The sequence below is a fragment of the Bactrocera neohumeralis genome, chromosome 6 (genome assembly GCF_024586455.1).
Source record: "Bactrocera neohumeralis isolate Rockhampton chromosome 6, APGP_CSIRO_Bneo_wtdbg2-racon-allhic-juicebox.fasta_v2, whole genome shotgun sequence".
NCBI classification, from domain to species: Eukaryota; Metazoa; Arthropoda; class Insecta; order Diptera; family Tephritidae; genus Bactrocera; species Bactrocera neohumeralis.
In genome coordinates this window covers 66688564-66709970 of record NC_065923.1, presented here as the reverse complement: position 1 = coordinate 66709970, position 21407 = coordinate 66688564, and the positions used below count along the sequence as shown (strand labels likewise).

At 35.0% G+C, this 21407-nt stretch overlaps 2 protein-coding genes across 6 annotated transcripts in view; both read right to left on the bottom strand.

Moving 5' to 3' along the window:
• Nucleotides 1–644: 644 nt before the first annotated feature.
• Nucleotides 645–1402, bottom strand: LOC126761728 (uncharacterized). Of its 2 annotated transcripts, none has more exons than XM_050478105.1 (3): nucleotides 1092–1402; nucleotides 880–1025; nucleotides 645–823 (listed from the first exon to the last, which is right to left on the bottom strand). In XM_050478105.1, the coding sequence occupies exons 1-3, from the start codon at nucleotides 1243–1245 to the stop codon at nucleotides 680–682; spliced, it is 444 nt and encodes a 147-aa protein (XP_050334062.1). In that variant the 5' UTR covers nucleotides 1246–1402; the 3' UTR covers nucleotides 645–679. The 2 variants fall into 2 exon arrangements, with proteins under 2 accessions (XP_050334062.1, XP_050334063.1); XM_050478106.1 differs by having other exon boundaries at nucleotides 880–947.
• Nucleotides 1403–3091: 1689 nt separating this feature from the next.
• The window catches only part of LOC126761719 (protein phosphatase 1 regulatory subunit 16A), a 110284-nt gene continuing 91968 nt past the window's right edge, over nucleotides 3092–21407 (bottom strand). For 3 of the 4 annotated variants that reach the window (XM_050478091.1, XM_050478090.1, XM_050478092.1), the window contains 7 exons: nucleotides 13738–14538; nucleotides 13010–13664; nucleotides 12818–12943; nucleotides 11408–11483; nucleotides 11213–11333; nucleotides 10400–11121; nucleotides 3092–7078 (listed from right to left, as the gene is read on the bottom strand). In XM_050478091.1, the coding sequence (XP_050334048.1) occupies nucleotides 6570–7078; nucleotides 10400–11121; nucleotides 11213–11333; nucleotides 11408–11483; nucleotides 12818–12943; nucleotides 13010–13664; nucleotides 13738–13877 (2349 nt within the window). In that variant the 5' untranslated portion in view covers nucleotides 13878–14538 and the 3' untranslated portion in view covers nucleotides 3092–6569. The remainder of the gene's footprint in view (nucleotides 7079–10399; nucleotides 11122–11212; nucleotides 11334–11407; nucleotides 11484–12817; nucleotides 12944–13009; nucleotides 13665–13737; nucleotides 14539–21407) is intronic. The other variant, XM_050478093.1, reaches the window with a different exon arrangement.

The window sequence follows — 21407 nt, the reverse complement described above, 5'->3', positions numbered from 1 at the left end:
TTAACTTACAACAATATCCAGAAGGAGCTTTTCTTCGTCGACAATAGGTGGTAGTTTGACTCCAAGTACGGCGTTCACTGGGAGAGAGTCAGTAAAGATGTTAATGGCTTCACTAGGAATGGTGCTCACTGTATATCAGAAATTAGTTGCCTTCACAATCTGGTAGGCGTATTACTTTGTTGTAGCGCAGAATTCTGCCGAATTGACAGTCCTTAGCCGGATAAAAATTCCGGGTAAGTTCCGGTTACGTAGACCCGACTGTTTTGAAATTGCTTTCAGGTGACGGCCTCTCTTCAAGCAGGCGACTGCAGAAATAATTTTTGCGGAAACACGCCTGCAGACACCTTTTGAAGAAGAGTGCATGGTGTTGCTTTTCCGAAAGTCTGCAGGCCTTACTATCAGGTGTTCGACGGACACATCGTGATATCGTGCAGAGTGCAGTGTTCTGACACGTCTGAAGATTCTTCATCTGCGATCTGATACATTTAGGTGATCATATCACTGCTGTGAAGATAATGCCTCGAATGCTATCTTTGTCATGTCTTTTACGTAGTTGTAAGTTGTATGTTGTACTTATTACTTATCACAAAAGCCACAACTATTAAATAGTCGTTTAATAAGTGGCTAATAATAAAAAAAATACGTTTTTATTTCATTAATTTACTCTATTTTTTATTTTCTAATGTAACTTTTTATGTTTTGCACTTAGTTTTTGCTCCTCTTGTGCTTTACATAGAAACCAAAGACCGGTTATAATAAATATAGCACCAACCGTTGACATTAGAGTAATCTCTTCTCGATAAACAAGTGCACCTAATATAAACTATTAAATATAATCGTAATTAATTCATAAGCATATGCATTTAACCAAATTCTTACCGATAACATATAATTAGTGGCAGCGGTAAGGACCGTTGCAGTCAATGTGTGCTCAGTACACTGCAAAGCTTTAAGAAAATAGCGCCAATTTAGTACATTACAAATCACCATCAAGATAATGGGCACAGCACGCAAAAAAAGTAATTCTAAAAACAATACAAATAAAACTGACTTTCATTTGTATTTTGAATTGTTTTTATGACATTTCTCACCTAAATAGTATGTTGCCGCGGCTGTTGGCGCAAATGCACTTGTCAATGCCGGCAGCTCCGACAATTGGCTTGGCGCGCGTCCAAAAAAACTACCGCCAGCAGCAAAGGCACCTGCGGTAAAACTGTAGCGATATAGTTGCATCGATGTTGTCATGTGTGCAATATAAATTAATACTGCTTGGGGGTTTCCTTTTATTTGTTGCAGTTTAAGTATAAGTATCCTGGTATGTTAATTGCAGATTAACAAACAAAATTTTCTTTTATTAAGAAAACTAATTATTTTTAAATTAAACCTGTATTTCGCGAACAGCTGTTCTTTGTTTACTAAATGAAAGTGATTTACAGTGTTGCATTATGAATGACCTTGTATTAGTTAAATACATAACTAGTTACATTGTAAGTGGTTTGTGAAGGGTACAGATATAAGTATGTGTGTTGTAAGCATGCTTTATTAAAAACATAATTTGATTTGCTATTAGATCAAATAAAAAAAATTGTGCAATGTTCTTTATCATATGGAGAAGTTTATATTGCAATAGTTTCTTCTTTCTTCTTAATTGGCGTAGACACCGCTTACGCGATTATAGCCGAGTTAACAACAGTGCGCCAGTCGTTTCTTTTTTTCGCTACGTGGCGTCAATTGGATATTCCGAGCGAAGCCAGGTCCTTCTCCACTAGGTCCTTCCAACGGAGTGGAGGTCTTCCTCTTCCTCTGCTTCCCCCGGCGGGTACTGCGTCGAATACTTTCAGAGCTGGAGTGTTTTCGTCCATCCGGACAACATGACCTAGCCAGCGTAGCCACTGTCTTTTAATTCGCTGAACTACATATGTCAATGTCGTCGTATATCTCGTACAGCTCATCGTTCCATCGAATGCGATATTCGCCGTGGCCAATGCGCAAAGAACCATAAATCTTTAGCAGAACTTTTCTCTCGAAAACTCGCAACGTCGACTCATCAGTTGTTGACATCGTCCAAGCCTCTGCACCATATAGCAGGATGGGAATTATGAGCGACTTATAGAGTTTGGCTTTTGTTCGTCGAGAGAGGACTTTACTTCTCAATTGCCTACTCAGTCCGAAGTAGCACCTGTTGGCAAGAGCAATCCTGCGTTGGATTTACAGTCTGACATTGTTGGTGGTGTTAATGCTGATTAAAAGATAGACAAAATTATCTACGACTTCGAATTTATGACTTTATGACTGCCAACAGTGACGTGGGAGCCAAGTCGCGAGTGCCACGACTGTTTGTTTGATGACAGGAGATATTTCGTCTTGCCCTCGTTCACTGCCAGACCCATTTGCTTTACTTCCTTATCCAGTCTGGAGAAAGCAGAACGAACGGCACAGGAGTTGAGGCCAATGATATCAATATCATCGGCATACGCCAGCAGCTGTACATTCTTATAGAAGACTGTACCTGTAAACCTCATTTGGTAACGAACGGTTCGGTGAAGTCCTTCCAAATCCTGACGGAGCTTTTGGTTTTGCTCAACGTTATGGTGGATGAGAGGGTCGAAATCTTCAGCTCGGCGTGCAATACTGCACTGGAGAGCTCTTGTCCTGTCGGTGTAGTGGACTATGTAACTCTCGGATTTCAAAGCATTCTGCAGACGTTTACTTAACAGGGCCGGTAGGAGTGGGTTATCTCTTGACTGGGCGTTGTATAAAACAGGACTTTCAATATACAAGTCCGAGGTAAGAAAGGCTAAGAGAATCTCGTGGAAGAGCTTCTCGAAAAAATGGAGGGCTGTCACAAGTCCTCTAGATTCAGGAGTATTCTTGCAAAAAACAAGCACATAAAAAAATGTTTGTAATTTTTTTAAACAAGCTGCATTGTATGGGTTAATGAGAGAAAACTACATATACATACAAACCCGTTCATGTATACATTGTCAAATAAGCATACTGCCGATGACTTGTTTACTGTGCACTGCAGCCTTGGATTAGAAAATATTATAAATAATAAAATATGTGAAATTTTAAATAAATTTCAATCAAGTAATATTTATATGCATTTCTTTTTTATTCTTTTCAATTAACTAATGTTTATATTTTCAATTTTTCAATTATACATAGATATAATTTTAAATATAGTTTTTATTTAAATATTTAGTTATACATACATACTTTTCGTGGCCTACATTTCTAATACAGTTTTAATTGTTTCTGAAATTTTATTTTTCTTTCAATCATTGCTCTAAATTTGCATAACTAAAAATACACATTATAATATAATTTATAATATATAATAGTTGTTACATTGTGTAGTACATATGTACATAATTAAGATATTTTATAGTTAACAAATAAGGCCATAACTTTCAATTCACATTTTATATTAAATTTTTAAATTTGCTTTCGTTTACCATTTAATATAAAGAAATAGAGCTAAGCGATCGACGGACTTCTGAGAAATACATATTTACCATATGGTATATGAAGAAAAAGTGTAATAAATAATGTAACCGGAAGCGTGTTGCATTTCGATATATTTACAGTTAATGTGGAAAGTATAAAATTTTAAAATTTTCAGCGAAAATTAAAATTTATTCCACCGCTTAACTTTATTAACAGTTATTAAATAGCATTTACAGCTAAAAACTAACTATACATACATAATATATACATAAGTAATATATAATAAGTATTTGTTTATACATTTTACAAAAGTAATATTCATAAAGCTTAAAAAACCAAGTTGATCACTCTTTATGCCTGGCATGCATCCTTGCAAAGTATTGCTTTTAAGTCGTTTAATTTTAGTTAATGTCAAATTTTGTTAGAAAAAAGTAATTTGCTGGCATTTTAGGCGCTCAACCTGCAAATTTGCTTGTTTAGTTGGTTGTGTATTTTTTTTTCATAAGCGATCAGAGTTGCTCTGGCATTGCAGCACACATTTTTTTATTAAGTTTTATTACTTAGCACTTCATACTAAATTCAAAAATAGTCCAGCACATATGCCACTCACTAAATACCGTTAATATGAAGTAAATAAGTTTTCTTCTTGCAAAATAACAACTTGTTCACACTGCTTAAATGTTAGTTTTTTCGTTTCACACTTTTTAACAATAAAAATAGCATAAATTTAGCAAGAAAAAATAACAATAAATGCCTAACATACTAAAAGACACTTGCTTTACATTTGCTTTGCTTTCTTTTATATACTATATGTATATGTATATTTTATATATGTATGCGTCGCTGTGCTGCTTTATAGCTCATTTTGTCATTTGTTATAGTTAGCAGTTATATTTTTACTTTTAAGCTTATCTTACATTTTTTTATACTTATTTTTTTTAATTTTTTTTATTTAGTTATAATACATTATTTAATTTTGCTTTATTTTTTTAAATTAATTTTTACTTTATTTTTTTTAATTTAGCTTTCATTATTTTTTTATATAATGTTGCTTAATTTTTTAAATTATATTTTTGCTTAATTTGTATCACTTTTTTATAATAAAAGACAGCTCAGCAATTTTTGTATACAATACTAGTAAATACATGTGAAGTTTATAATTTTTTACTAACAACTTTTTGTTGACTTCATTAACTACTTACTATGGCATATTTATGCTCACATATACATATGCCGTATGGTTTACTTTGAGTTTTTTTTGTTTTGATTCAAATGCCCTTCTATGTATAATTTGTTTTTATTGTAATAAATAATATATTTTTTATATACTTTACAATGTGTTTAACTATAGTTATACAATTTTTAACTAGTTTTTGTGATGCATTGGTAAGATTAGTGGCTTTATGTTTTTTTCGAGCAGCGCCTAAAAGCACGCTATGCATTTTTTTCGGCTGAACAGTTGCAGGTTGTTGGTGCTTATTTTTGGGAATGGGTGAAAATTATTTTGTTTTTAATGTTTTAGAATTGTTTCAGAAATTTTTGTAAAATGTTTTTTGAAGAAATGTGTTTGAAAAATTAATTTTATATTTTTTTTTATAATTTAAATTTTTCAAATTTGATTTTTAAAATCATTTGTAGTTAAATTTAAATTTTAAACTAGCCTGCAGTAATTTGTAATTAGCTGGAGTTAAAAAAAAATACATAAATGTGAACATTTTTACTCGAAAATTTAAGTTTTCAAAACTAATTAAAAAAATTATAGAAGAAAAAGAAAATAATACATTTATATTTTCTTAAAGTTCGAAAATTTGTTCTCTCAAAATTATTTTTTGTGAACTTGAGTTAAAAAAAAAAAAAAAATTATCTACTTTTTTATAAAATTCGAAGATTATGGAAAAAATGTATACATACAAATTAATTTTCAGTAATTTCGAAAGTTAGCTTGGGTTAAAAAAATTACAAGTTATGTGCATTTTCTTTAATTACAAAATTAAAATCGTTTTACAGTATAAAACAAAGGGAATAAGATACAAATTAATTTTCATAAAGTTCGAAAATTCGAGTTCGAAAATTTTATTTTTCAAAATTATTTTGTTGCCAGCTTGAATTTCATATATTTTCTATTATAATTATGTGGTCTTTTAACTTTAAGTCTACTAAGAAGCTGCCACAGGAACAATTTTATTTTTCAATGCTATTTTGTAGTTAGCTCGAATATCATTTATTTCTTATTATTATTGTGTGGTCTTTTTAGCTTTAAGTCAACTAAGAAGTTGCCACAGGAACGCTTTATTAAATTTTTAATTTGAAAATTTAAAGAAAAATATACAATAATTATAAAAAATATTTAAAACAATTACGCATTTGTTTTTATAAAGTTCGAAATGTTTTTAAATATTTAAGTTTTTAAATCATTTCAAAAACAAATAATGCAATCTTAAAAAATACTAACTCCGTACTTAAGTTAGTATTTTCTTGCGCACAAAAATTGCAATTTAAGAAATTTCGAAAAAATTTAAATTGAAAAAATTGAATTGAAAAAAAATTTCGAAAAAATTTAAAATTGAATTTTTTTTTTAATTTTAGTTAATTTTTATATTGTCATTAAGAAAAAACTGTTTTTCCAGCACCAACAACTGCCGACTGTAGCCTACCCTTGTATTAGTGCACCAAAGTAATGCACACAGCTTTCCAACAAAAATAAAACATAAGTGGTGTGTTTGGTGAATAGAGTTTACAACGAAAGAAGTGTACTTTCTGCATATTTTGTGATGTACATAGTACGTGTGTGTGTGTTTGTAGTGCAACAACTTGTCAAAAAATACACTGGCATACCCGCTACATACAAACATATATTTAATACCCTGTTAAATTGTTGCAACAAATGCCGCACCAGCTGCACGAATATATACATATGTATATTACATATATATATATATATGTATGTATATTACATATACATATATGTATGTTTATAAAAATACTACATATAGCATGTATGTATGTTAAATATGCGCTGGCAAGCAACATCCATCAAATTGAAAATGCCAACTGCGAATACTGTCCCGCTGCTACATCATCTCCGTCGCACCAACCAACCACTTGTTGCGCACTTTCGTTCACATTAGCGTACAGCATTTTTTGGAACTCGTGCTATCACTAACTACATCACCCGTTATACCGCTAAACTTGTTCATCGACGAGGCGTTCGAGTAGCCGGTCGACTGCTCGCCACCGCTCGTTATACTACCACCACCACCACCACCCGCACCCGTACCGTTGTTAAACTCTAAGTGACTGGGATGTAGACCGCCGCTCAGCGGTTGCTGATGCACCGCACCGCTGCTCGTGTCGTTCGCAAGTATTGAATTGTTGTTGTTGGCGCTGCCGGTGTGCAGATGATTGTTGATCGTGTTGCTGGTGTTGTTGGCGGCTCCTAAAACAGAACCATTTTCACTTATCAATATACCGTTATTTGTACGCGAAAGCGAACGTTGCTTCTTCAAATTGGCCAGTGTGGCTGCCGAAGAGTTCAGACTCTCCATGGAGAGTGTATGCGCTGGCATAAGCATGCTTTGCTGCAACTGTTGTTGTTGCTGCTGTTGATGATGATGCGTATTGGTAGTGTCTGCGTGTGAGTGCGCGTGTGTGTGTGTGTGTGTGTGTGTGTGCGAGGCGTGCATTTTTCAAAATATGCATGTTTGTGATATGGTGCAAGTTTATTTTTATATTTATATTTATAGATTGCAAATACAAAAACAACGTCGTTTACAAATTATATTGTATGGATGATTGTCACGTGAGCAGCCAATTGCGTTATTTCACAGATTTATTTTAATAAACGACGAAATCAAAGTCGCGAGTTGATTTGAAACATTGGCACAACAACAACAACGACATGCGGGACATAACCGTTTGAATGGCAGAAAAAAAGAGTACATGAAGAGAGAAAAAACAAATCGAAAAAATACATTAATGAATGCAAGCAACATAAATATGATATGGATAAAACAGTAAATGATATGCAGTAATTACATAAATGGTTATTAAGCTGCGTAAATACACATACATATGTAAATAATAATATTACTTGCTGGCTTAGTTATTATATTTATTATCAAATATTTTACATTATTACTGGCGTTATGGTATTAACGGTGCACATGCATGAAAACTATGCTAATATACATACATATATATGTACATATGTGAGTGTATTTTTCATTAAAGTAAAAGTATGCAATGAAAAAATTTAATGATATGAGCATAATATAAAAAATGCTGGAATTTCATACTTTTATAAATAAATTATGGCAACTGCAGTTAAAATACAAAAAATGAAAACAAGAAAAAACGTTAAGTTCGACTGCACCGAAGCTGTAATACCCTTAAAAGGTGCACTTCTCATTGGCATTAAAGGATAAAAAATATCTGCATCTTAATTTTGACCAATCAGTTTGTATAACAGCAATATTATATAGTAGTCCGGTCTTAAAAAAAATATTCAGATATACCCTTGCTTTAGAAAATAAGATATGCCAAATTCGTAGAGTTATTTTGTCAAATAAAAAACATTTGCATACAAGAGTTGAATTTAACAAAAATAAGACTCTTCAGATATTTTAGAGCTGCTGTAGAAAATAATATACGAAAAGTTTTGTGCAGATATTTTGTCGAATAAAACAGTTTTTCATACAAAAACTTGACTCCGATAGTTAAATTTGAATGGAAGCTATATGTTATAGTGATCCGATGTGGACAATTTATGCAAAAACTGCAATATTGCTTTGCACAATAATCCTTGTAAAATTTCGTGGAGAAATGTTGTCAAATAAATAAGTTTCACACACAAGACCTTGATTTTGAGCGTTAAGTTTGTATGACAGTATGCTATAGTGGTGCGATAGCGGCGCATCCGACAAAATGAGCAGCTTCTTAGGTTGTAACATATTTCTGATCTGATTTTCTCAAATGCTAGTCGCGTATATACAGACAGACAGCACTCTTCTTAACACAGCTCGTCAAGCTGAGTATTTATTGTACATATCGTCGCCTGAAATGCAAAACAGCGTATCATAAAAAAAATCGAAAATCGCTGTCTGATATAATAACCAATATATAACCATTTTATAATCAAAAATCAAATTTTATTTCAATATGAGTGTATGTTAACCAATATATAACCGTTTTATAAGCAAACCTCAAATTTTGTTTCAATGTGAGTGGTTTCTATTATATCGTTTTTCCTTCCCCTGTAAACTTATGAAAAATGATGTTACGTTGTTTTGCTTTTTAGGTGACGATATATGTGTACTCCAAGGGTTTCCGAAGTTTCCCTTTGGAATATATCCTGTATAGGGAATAATTAACGTAGTTTAAAAGTTGCTGTAATTTACCACATTTGAAGTATTAGAATATTTATGAATGAAATAAATACGTAATGTAAAAAAATGTATTATTCAAGCACCTAAAAGTACGCATATACATATGTATGTATACATTATAGTACTTAACTAGGGAATATATACATACATATGTGCGAATAATATATACGACATATCTTTTGATATTTTCTGATAAAAAAAATCGGCTTTCGAAGAAAAAAAGCAAATAAGTATAAAAAGTACGCCAGACCAAATTATGATAATGGAAGTGGCAATCGTCATAAGAGTCAGTTGTGAACCGATTACGCTCCTTTTTCCCATCTACTTACCCAATTCCGTGAAGATTTAGCTGGTCTAGGACTTTCATTTGCTTAAAGTAGACTTTAGGATCCTAAAACCATTATTCAATTGAATAGTGAAAGTGAAAAAATGTTATCTGTTCAATGTAGTATTAAAGGGTACGAGTCAGTCGGCTCATTTTTAAGATCGGACAGCGATGGTTGTTATAATATTCGATATATGCACCGATTTCGATCATTCTACACCAGAGTTGCCACAAGCCAGTGCAGATAATTGCTGTTCTTTTGAAAGAAGCCGGTCCTACGACAGCCGGGTCTACGTAATTTGAGTGTACTTGGATTTTATCAGATCAATTAGGCAGTAATCCTCCAAATTACTTTGAGCATGATTTCTATTACTACAGCAAAAATAAAAACATCGTAGTTGTGGTACAAACTTGTCTAGTATTATTGTAATCTAGACGGCTATCAAAACAATGTTATATTGGTTTCGGTTGACAGTGAGATTTGCGGTTTAGGTTAAAAGTTCCCACACAAATTATTGTTCTTGCAATACTCTTTGGAATATCGAATGCCAAATCTTCTTAGAGTGCCAAGATGTTTATAAAATTTCATGAATATATCTAACTTTTTAAGGAAGTTTTAGCTTTTTGTTTTTTGTTTGGACAAACGTACGAACAGACAAACAGGCGAACAGGCACCTTTTTCAGATATAGCAATACTTTATGTTTATCTCGCTTTCTTTTTGGAGACATAAAACTGTTAGGTCTACCCAAATACCAAACGCTTTTAAAATATGTTACGATATTATATATAAATACTTATCTTTCGTATCAAATAAATATACACAAATTTTTAATGAAAAAATTTTCATTTCCATTAAATATGGATGACTATTTTCAACACTTATTTTATGATTTTGAATTTTCTAATGAATATTTTGCAAACAACCACATTTTTACGCCATAAACATATGCTTGAAGCAACGTTATTTGTCAAATTGAAAGCTAAAAAGCATTTGTCACATGCATGTCCTTCGAAAACATAATATATACGCAAAATAATAGCATACCACCAGGCGTTTGAGCGAAGTCAAGCCACAAATTAAGCAAACTAAAAGCTTTACATTAATCATACACACTCGACACCCATCACTAAGCAAACTATTTCTGTATTTTATTATATTACAGCACAAGAGGCACTCACACTAGCCAACACCCTTCACCAGCACAACGTTCGTATGTTGCGCGCACATTCTCCACTTACCCACGAGCACTGTCACTTGCACATTTATCTTGCCATTCGCCGCCTCCTTACTGGACTGTATGTGCACCGCATCCGGGCCGACCGTCGATGCGGCCGCCGCTGCCATGTTATTACGATCGCTAACAATCATTGCTGACGCCGATGTCGAACGATGATGTTCGCCGCCACCGGCTTTGTAGGCGTTCAACTGTAATTCGTCATTTTCACGACCCTCTGGCGGTCGACGTGAATTAAATGCATGCGACGAGGCATCCATCACATCCATGGCGGACAGCGAATGCGGCAAATACGTGTTAACACTACCGTTTGTTGTTGTCGTTGTGGTTGCCGACGCCGCCGCTGCAAGACTAGCTGTATATGCTGCCACTTTCTTATCGTTGTTATTATTACTACTAATCGTATTGTTATTATTATTATTGTTGTTGGCGTTGTTATTGTTATTTGTTGGCGCTTTCGTGAGCCAATTGTAGTCGTGCGTGGAGGCAAGTGTTGTGGCGGCTGTCGAGTCGTTGACGCCATCCAATAGCGCCAACGTGGAATGATGATTATTGGTAGTGTTGCTGCTGCTGCTGCTGCTGAGACCATTTGTATCGGCGTGCGTTGTGCCGTCCGGTGCAATGAAGACTTCTTGTGCTTGTAAACGCAGACGCGCCTCTTCGACGGCGTCCTTTTTGGTTGTTAGCGTCTTGTCGCGCAGGGAGGTGCGGCGCACAGACTGGGCGCTGTGGGAGTAGAAAGTTTGGAAGAAAATATAGGAATTTACGATTGTAAAAATTTATATTTTAAGAAAATTTAGGTAGATTTTTCACTCACCGCGTGTTATTGCTTTGTGAGCGTCGCACACGTCGCCGTTGCGCCTCTGCCAGACGTTTACTCTCCTGCTCAGTTTTCAGCTGTTCGATGCGTTCGCGTATCTCAGGATCCTCGCAAATATCTATGTTTAAGAAACGGATTCATATTGAGATATTAAAATATTTTAATTGTTTTTAAGTTTGTTTTGTAGTCTACCTGAAGGCGTTTCGTCATCCTTATTTTTGGCATTCAGATCGGCACCACATTGCGCAAGCATTTCTAGCACCTCCAACTGTTTAATTTTCGAAATGAGCGTAAATTAACAATAGTTTTTTAATTTTTGAAGATTTTTTAATATGTTTTTTTTTTGTTATTTTACACACATTTGTTATGTAATTTTCGTTTAAATCATAGTTCTTCAATCAATTATCAACTTTTACATATAATTTACTTAAAAAAATAAAAACTTATTTTTTTAATTAATTTAATTTTAATTACATTTAATTGATAACCAATGAATACATTAAATTAAATTAATAATTATTAAGAAAATTAATCAAACAATTAATTTAATTAGTTAATAAAATTAACTAAAATTTGTTTGTACTTTAATTGAGTTTAATTTATTTTGCTTATTACTAATTAATTAAACTAAACAGATTTAAATTAATGAATTTAATTAAGGTCAAGTGAAATATTTTTTTTAGTTTCACTTCTAGTTTCAACTCTCAAAATTTAAATCTCCTATTAAGATTTTTAAAATATTTGAAGTCAAGTCTCAAGAAAATTTAAAATTAAATTATATTTCATTTAAATTAGTTCAATTAATTTTAATTTTATTCAATTCTATTAGAACTCACCCTTCATCTCAGTTTTCAAAAAATTCTCACTTCAAATTAAAGTAAAGTATATTATTACATTTTAATTAATTATATTTTAATTATTAAATTATTTATTTAGTTTGAAATTTAATTGATTTTTTTAATTACTTTTTTTTAAATATTAATATAATTTTAATTAATTAATATATGTATGTAATTAATTAATTAATTAAATATAATTCAAAATTTAATTAAATTAATGTGATAAGTTTGTTCAATTCAATTAAAATTCTTCACTTTAGTTTTCATAAAAGTTTCAATTCAAATTAATATAAAGTATATTTTTACAATTTAATTAAATTATAATTTAATTATTAAATTATGTATTTCGTTCGAAATTTAGTTAATTTTTGAAATTATTTTTATTAAATATTTATATAATTCCAATTAATTAATTTTTCAAATTAAAATTTTATTAAATTAATGTGATTAAATTTAATTGTAATTAAATCAATTGAATCCAATTAAATTAATTTAATATATGGCAAAATAAATTAAAATTAATTAAAAATAAATTTATTAATTTTATTTAATTTATGTAATTTTAATTTAATTTTATTTAATATAAGTAACTTCAATTTAATCAAATTCAGTTCAATTTATTTTAATTAAATAAAAGTTATTTTAATTTAACTTAATTAGTAAAATTTAATTCGATTCAGTTTATTTAAACTCAATTCATTTCAAAATTAAATTAAATAAAAAAAAAATCAATTTAATTCTGTTAATTATTTTTTGTACTTACATGACCCCAACATGCTGCCGCATGCACCGGCGACCACATATCTTTGTCCACCGCGTCCACATTGACATGCATCTCCAGCAGGAACTCCACCACGCGCACATAGCCATTTGCCGCAGCTATGTGTAGCTTTGGAAAACAATTCAAAAACAAATAAAGAGAAATGCCTCAACAAAAACTCATAACCCAACTCACCGGCGTAGCACCCTGGTAGTCCGGCTCCTCAAGATCGCCGCCCGTGCGCGCCACCTCCATCAGATCCTTCAGCATTTGTCGTTCCGTCGATGAGCGCGTTTCATCGATCAGCTCCTGCGTCACGCCGCGCTTCGACATCTCAGCCTCTATGTAGTCCAAGGTATTCTCATCGTCGCACAGATCGTACGGCATATTACCATCCGTATTCACCGCCAACAAATTCGCACCATGATCGATCAGTATGCGCACCAGCTCCAAGTGTCCGCATGTGGCAGCCGCATGCAATGGCGTCCATTTATCACTATCCTGCGCGTCCACATTCGCGCCATACTCCAACAGCAGGCGCAACATTTCAACATTATTATCGATGCAACATTGATGTAGCGCCGTCAGGCCGTCCTCATTCGCCGCATCCGGCGTAATGCCACGCTCCAGCAGCTCGGCCACTTCGTGCATATCATTGCGGCTGGCAGCCTCCAGCAGCACAACGCTGCTCTCGAAGGATATGTGGCGGCTGGCGCTGCCCGAGTTCGAGCGAAAGTGATGTGTGGTGTGACTGCCGCTGAGCGCTGAGGTCGCGTTACCTTTGGCGCGTTGCAATTTCAGCCACTCCTTCTCCTTTTGACGCGCGACCTTAAGCTGTTGTGTGCGGCGGCTGAAAGTAAAGTGAGAAATTAAAAAAAGGCACTTGTCAAGTGTTTGTTAGTGGCTTGTATGCTGGCACTTACAGTCGCGCCAGCTGCAGGCGCTCGTGCGTCGGCAGATTTTCCACCGTTTGCATCTCGGCGACGAGGTCGGCGTGCTCCATTTTCAGCTGCGCCTTGTGCGCGTCATCCGCTTTGCGGTTCACCAAAATGCCCTTGACCATGTTTGTCGCGGTGTATTTATTTATTATTGGTTATCTTATTTAACGTTTGACGTTCGCTTTGGAAGCGCGCGCTGTGGCGTTGATATGTAAATTTTTGCTTGCTTGTGTGCTGAGATAGTAAGTGTGCATGTGTATATGTATGCATGCGCGTGTGTGTGGCGTTAAAAAAGAAAGATAAACTTTTTCATGGTTTTTTGTGCTCAGCGCATAGTTGGCTTTTGTGTTGTTGTTCTTGCTGTTGTGCGCTTTGTTAATCTATCTCTTGCAGCGCATAGAATTTGCTTTTAATTAAATTTTTTCTGCGCTTTTTTGTTCCCGTTTTCTTTTTGTTTTTGTGTGATTGGCAAGTTTTGCTGGTTTGTCCACTTTTTCGCCGCACGTTTGCCGCAACAGCTTACCCACACGCCACAGACCGGCGCGCATGCGTAATTACCAACTCGTCAATTAGCTTTTTACTCGTGGTTTAATCGTTTGTTGAATTTATCCATTCGCTGTCGTTGTCGTCGTCTCTGTGATTTGATTACTCCGCCTGGTCACACGGTTCTTCACGCTTATTTTTTAAGCGTTTTCGTTTTATTTCTTTTCTTTTCAGTCTTATTTAGTCATTTCGCCTCGAGATTTGTGCGCCAGCAGTAGGATTGGGTTGGGTCCATACAGTAAACTGCAATGTGAAAGTAAGATGATTTAAATAATGCGTTGTAAAAAAAATTATATATTTTCACTTTCAAGACTGTATTGTGGGTAAGATAAATCAAGTTTAAAGATCTCTAAAGCTATAGAAACAGACTTAGACCTCAGAGTGAGACAAGCGACCTCCTGGTCATACATTTTGAGGTTATATTTTGTATCTTAGAGTACAGGAGACATTCATATTAAAGTCTAACATCTGTTAAACTATAGAAACAGAAGGTCTCAAGACTTGGGAGTGGCCAGAAATGATTATTGTACATATGACTCAAGCAGCTCACAACTTCCGGTTCTAGACCAAGTATTCTCTTGGTAACCAAAGAACATCCGTTTGAAGGCGAGCTAAAGTGAGAAGGCGAAAAATCACCTCCGCAGAGTTGTGCGCTGGGTTTGGGACCTATCACGTAAAAAAACGCACCCAATGAGAAATCACGTCACTGTTGACAGTCATAACTTTGAAGTCATAAATAATTTCGTCTATCTTGGAACCGGTATCAACACCACCAACAATGTCTGCTTCGAAACTCAACGCAGAATAACTCTTGCCAATAGGTGCTACTTTGGACTGAGTAGACAATTGAGAAATTAAGTCCTTTCTCGACGAACAAAAACAAAACTCTACAAGTCACTCATTATTCCCGTTCTGCTTTATGGTGCTGAGCTATGGACGATGACAACATCTGATGAGTCGGCGGTACGAGTTTTCTAGAGGAAGGTTCTGCGGAAGATTTAGGGTCCTTTGCCACGGCGTATACAAGCATTCGATGAAACGATGAGCTGTATGAAATATACGACGACATTGACATAGTTCAGCGAATTAAAAGACAATTAAAAGTCATTTTGTCCGAATGGACGAAAACACTCCAGCTCTGATGGTATTCGACGCAGTATCCGCCGGAGGAAGCAGAAGACCTTCACTCCGTCGGAAAGACCAGTTGGAGAAGGACCTAGCTTCGCTTGGAATATCCGATTGACGCCACGTAGCGAACTCGGCTATAATCTACGCCTGTAAAGTAAGTAAGTAAGTAGTCATTGTCTGTCGGTGTTTACGTGGTAAAGTTGAGAACTTCATAATGCAGTTGTAGAAACGTTTAGAAGAAGATGACTAGATACATCTTTTCAGAAATCAATGCTTAAACGTTGAGCTGACCTTTTCAGACATAGGAATTGAAATAAAGCACCTCAGCAGACTTGTATTGGCCTCAAGGCATTTTGTGGACTTGTACGATGATTACAGGGGTTTTTCTTGTTTCGCAAAGGACTGTATGTAGCAGTGCTAGTGCGATCTTAAGGATCAGCCATTGAACTTAACGTAACCTTTTCTGTTTGCTATTTGGTTCAATTTGAGATGCCAAGTGCAGATAGGTTCTTCTCCACCTGACCTCTTCAACGGAGTGGAGGTCTTCTCCTTTCTCTGCTACCGCCGGCGGTTACTGAATCGTTAGTTTCGTTAGTTCACCAATATTTAATTACCTTGGATAGCTTTGATTAAATCTTGGTGATGGTTAAGTTAAAAATGAGATGTAAGTACAATTGATCAATCGGCACCATAGAAAGGTAATACCTAACAGAGCCTTATTTAGATGTATAGCTCTAGGGAAGTACCTTGATTTATTTCAAGTTGTAAGTGTAAACGTCAGACTAACACTAATTTTTGGGATCATACAGTTTCATCAGATAAACTTTTACTGTTGACAGAGATAACTTTGTCGTTTTGCAATGCTTAATGCTAAATCGAAAAATGTATCCGATACCTCATAGGCTTGACTTTATGAAGAGATATCTTTACAAATTTGGGCATCTAAGTTTTGGACTGATTAATTTGTATAATATGCGCTACGGTTGCGCCACGAACCAGACTTCTCAGTCGCTTTAGTTTTCAGCGCATTATGAATAAGCATGTATTTGGCAAAACCGTCAAAAGCCTAGTACGAAGTTGACCTCCAAGCAGTACATCACTCAGTGTATTTTCAGTTTTAAACTCAGTCAATTCAGATACAAAACTATAGCAAAACTTTTTTGTTTGCCTTATTACTGAACCTTAAGTTGGTAGTCTCAAACCGCAGAGTAGCTCTGTCATGTAAAAGCCTTTCTTAGAATCAAAAAGCAACATCATACTTTCGACAATTTTACATTAACGAATTTTCACAGCACTTTACTTTTCCGGAAATTTACTTGTGTACGTTTTCTACCAAAGTAATTGCATTAATTTATGCATTAAATATAAATTCCACGAATACGAGTCAAAAAGCCATTTGAAGCATAAAATTGTATGACGAAAGCGGCAAATGATATCAAAGGATATGCAAATTTATAGTTTGGCATGGCATGTGGTACAGTGGCGTGCTGACAATGTACATTAAAATCTGTGTATGTATGTAAAGCTGTTCTCAAATATGTATATAATTTATCTGTCAGCTTAAAATCTGCCCTAATAAGCCAATTTATTTGGTCCTCTCTGGCAAATGTTTTAAGCCAATGCAACACCCACAGCTGACATATGGCTTTATAGGAGCAACATATATAAGGTTTCATATATATTTCTATAAACAAATATTCAGAGGGTGCGATTTTAGAGCTGAAAAATAATTTTTAAAGATAGCTGTCAAATCAGCTATCAAAGAAAACACGTTGAAATATTATTGGATTATGCAAAGAGACTTTGAAATAGCATTTAAAAGTATGTCTGTATATACGTGAACTAGTGCCTTAGTTTCTGAGATATCGTTCTGAAATATTGCACACCGCCGATATTGTACACCTATAGCTGATAGCTGCCACACAAACTGATCGATCAAAATTAAGTTCTTTTTTAGAAAACTTTTTCATTTGACAAGATATCTTGACGAAATTTGGCAGGTATTGTTGTTCAGAACAACCCCACAATATCTGAAGAAATTTTCTGGATCAAACCAGTATAACATATAGCTGTCATACAAACAGAAAACTCAAAACCAATAATTTGAAATTTGTTTCTCTGTATCTCCTATGAAATCCATAGCTCAATTTTTGATTCACTTTAATGGACCATAAGCCCAAAATTTGGTCAAACTCTAAATGCCATGAAATATTGTAATATTATTAATTTTCCTGTATTTTATTCAAATTTATAAAATTCTTAAACTTCCAAAAAATACACCCTTTATATGCAAACATTACCACACACACTTTTCAATTAATTTCCAATTATATTTTGACATTGCTTGCGACTAACGCACAGTCTTCATTGCTGCAATAATTGCAGCATTAAATTGGCTTAAAGTGGCGGAGGCACGCACACCAGCGAGCAAGCAGCAGAGTGAGCACCCGTAAGCGCTGCGCTCACTCTCCGAGCAATGACACTGACGACAAGGACACATACTGTTATAGGGCATGTGATGACTGTGGCTGCAGATGGTATGGTGGTAAGGATACACCAGACGAAGCAAACCAAAAATGATCAAAAATCAGCAAAAAGCAAATAAGGACGAAAAAGAAAGGAAAAAAGTCAAACAACAAAAAAATTTGTCAACTAATGGATGACATATAAAGCGCGTAAAATTTATGGCGTACATCGAAAAGCGAAATAATGACGCCGGCTGGCAGCATAAATATAAAAAAAATATGTAAGGAAGGCTAATTTCGGTTGAAATTGAAGATTGTAGACGCTCGCAATATCCAAAGATCAAACCGGAAGCGTGATTTCAGCTTTATATTAAGAACAACTCGTTGCGAAACAATTCAATATTCATTATTCGACAGATGATCTAAGTGAGTCGTGCTAAGCTGTCATGTTGCATTTGTTCAGTATTGTTTGGCATTTCATCATGAACAACGTTTACAATCGTTCAACTACTGAACCACTGTTCCCAACACCATTACCCATCAGAATTCATTATTGGATAATATTCGACCGAATAGACCACGTACAGCACGCAGTGAAGAAAATAAAACAGCTGTAGCTGAGAGTGTACACGAAGACCGTAGAGAGTCGATTCGGCGCCGTTCGTAGCCACTCCGAGTGACGTATGGAACGACTTCGCGCATTTTACGTCGAGATCTTAAATTGAAAGCGTACAAAGTACAGCTTGTGAAAGAACTGAACCCTTGAAGCCGCTCGACCTTCTTAACCGACCTCGCTTCGCTGTATGGGCTCTTGAAAAGTTCTAAGAAGATCCGACGTTTTCGACCCAAATTTTGTTCAGCGATGAGACCCATTACTGGCTTAATAGGTATGTAAACAAATCAAATTGCCGCATTTGGGACGAAGAGCAACTTGAAGAGATCTAGAAAGCCAACGGTTTGGTGTGGTATGTGGGCCGGTGGCATCCTTGGTCCTTATTTCTTCAAAAATGATGCTGGTAAGAACGTAATCGTCAATGGCGACCGTTATCGCGTCATGATGACTACTATTTGATATCTAAAATTGAAGCTTGTGATCTCGGCGATATTTGGTTTCAAAAAGATGGCGCCACTTCCCACACATCGCATCAATTAATGGATTTATTGAGAGAACACTTCGGTGAGCGGAAAATTTCATGTTTTGGGTCGGTCGATTGGTCAACAAGATCCTGTGATATCACACCGTTAAACTTTTTTCTGTGCAAATATGTAAAGTCTGCGGACAACCCCGCTTCCATTCAAACCTTGGAACAAAACATCCCAGTCCAACCGGAAATGCTCGAATGAGTCACCGAAAAATGGACTGAACGGATGGACCCTGTGAGACATAGCCGCAGCCAACATTTGTAAGAGATAATCTTAAAAAAAAATAAATGCCAAAGAAAGTTACTTCGAATGATAATAAACATTCCCCATAAAAGTTGAAGTATCTATGTTTTTTCTTTAAAAAAGTAGGGAACATCGAAATGGACCACTCTTTAATAATTTGATCAATATTGATCGATTACTTCTTGAGATATGAATTTTCATCTAAAAGTTGAAGTGCCTTGTATTTTCTCAGTTTTTTAAATGAGTCTTATGCAACCCTTTTGTACCATCTCGAGTGTGAAATTTAATCTTTCGGACGTATTTATTTATTGAGATATCAAACTTTTAGTAAATTTCAACAGAACTGTTATATAAAGAGTAGGCGTGTTTATTATCTGATCTCGCCCAGTTTCATAGAGTACAAGGACGAGTTATAAATAGTACTTGTTCTTGGCAAGTTTGGTACATCTAGTTTTAGTTATTCGAGCGTTATAGTCTCACTCACTCAGAATTCACCCGGATTTCAATTCGTCTTGTCATACTGATATTTTAGATATATAAGTCTATATCTATCTCGATTAGCTTTAGGTACATATTTCAAACAACCGTTAGGTGAACAAAAACACTATACTCTGTAGCAACTTGTTCCGAGAGTATAAAAAATAAATTTGAAAAGGGACGTAATGAGCAAAGTAATTGCAGTTTTTGTTGTTGTAGCAATGTTTGACGGCTGCGCGACGCGAGCAAATTAATGCCGAGTGCAAATAAACTTTAAATGCATTTCCGCTTGACATATTTTCCATTTAGCGTTTACTGTTATTAAGTGTAAGGGCGTTGAGTTGGGTCAAATTAAAAATCACAAAAATAACAACTACAAAATGCCAACAAATAAATCACAAACTGCAGTAATTTGAGTGGCAAGTTGCATAAATGCATGCATGCAACATAGGAAATCAGGAAAGCAGGAAAAAGGCGATTAAATTAGTAAGGAGTTGCATGTAGAACAACAAAAGCAAAAAAACTATAAAAATAAAAACAAACACATGCGCGCTATAATTGCGTTTGTTTGTGCAGCAGGAGCAAATAAAGCGCAACGAAGCAAGGCGTTTGCAAACACACACAGGCATACAAGCATACATTCTCCGCAAACTGCACGTAAAGTAAACGCATGCGGGCGTTGTTAAAGCGTGCGCGCATATGTATAAGAACAAAAAAACACAAAAACAACTGAACGACCTTGTAACAATGTGCTCGTAAATAGTGCGCTTACCTCCAAAAAAAATACCGCCAACAACATTTAATACTACCAGCATTGCAGCAGACTGAAAGCAAAATGCTGTAAGGAAGAACCAAATTAAAATGTTTTTCTGCGGTGTTGTTGTTGCTGGTGTTGCTGCAGGTGACTGACGTCCCAGCAGGCGATCAAGCAAGTTTGATTAAGTAAATTACGTAATAAAAGTCTGTGATTTTTCATAACCTAATGGCAAAAGAGCAACAACTCACTTACAGGTTGCCTGAAGGAATTATATAATATTGTGAGTAAACTTCAGCGCCTAAATATATGCTTCCATTTGTTAGCTGGTGTTACTAACTCATTAAATTTGAGTCGAACTGACAAGAAAAAACACATTTTCACATAATTTAATAGAAATCTTTATTATCGCTTTCAAAATAGGTCTTTGGGGCAATAGACGTGTGGAGATCAAACATTACGCGAACATAAAAAATTATTGATTTCAAAATTTTAATCTCACATTTTTGTTTATAAACTGTTTTTTTTCTCTGTCTGGTGGCAACACATGCTCGCAAAATGGAGCTGACGGATCGAGAAGACTGCAGAAAATGTCTGGAGCAAAGGACTAAGGAAACAATGAAGCACCTCTTGTGCATTTATCCCGCATTAGAAAGACTACGCTGTAAGCATCTGGGGTCCTTACGTTATGATACACTGGAGAAGGTATCGGCCATAGAGTCTGTTAAAATTCACGTCAAGCGCAGGTACCCTAAAGGATGATTACTCCCCATGGACCTAGCAACTGAACTCCATCTGGTATCGCAAAGGACCAAAACTGGTCTAGGCGTGGCTCATTTTCCTACCAGATTAACCTAACCTAACCTAAGTACCAAATAGCTTGCTGAATTCAGTCTTAATCG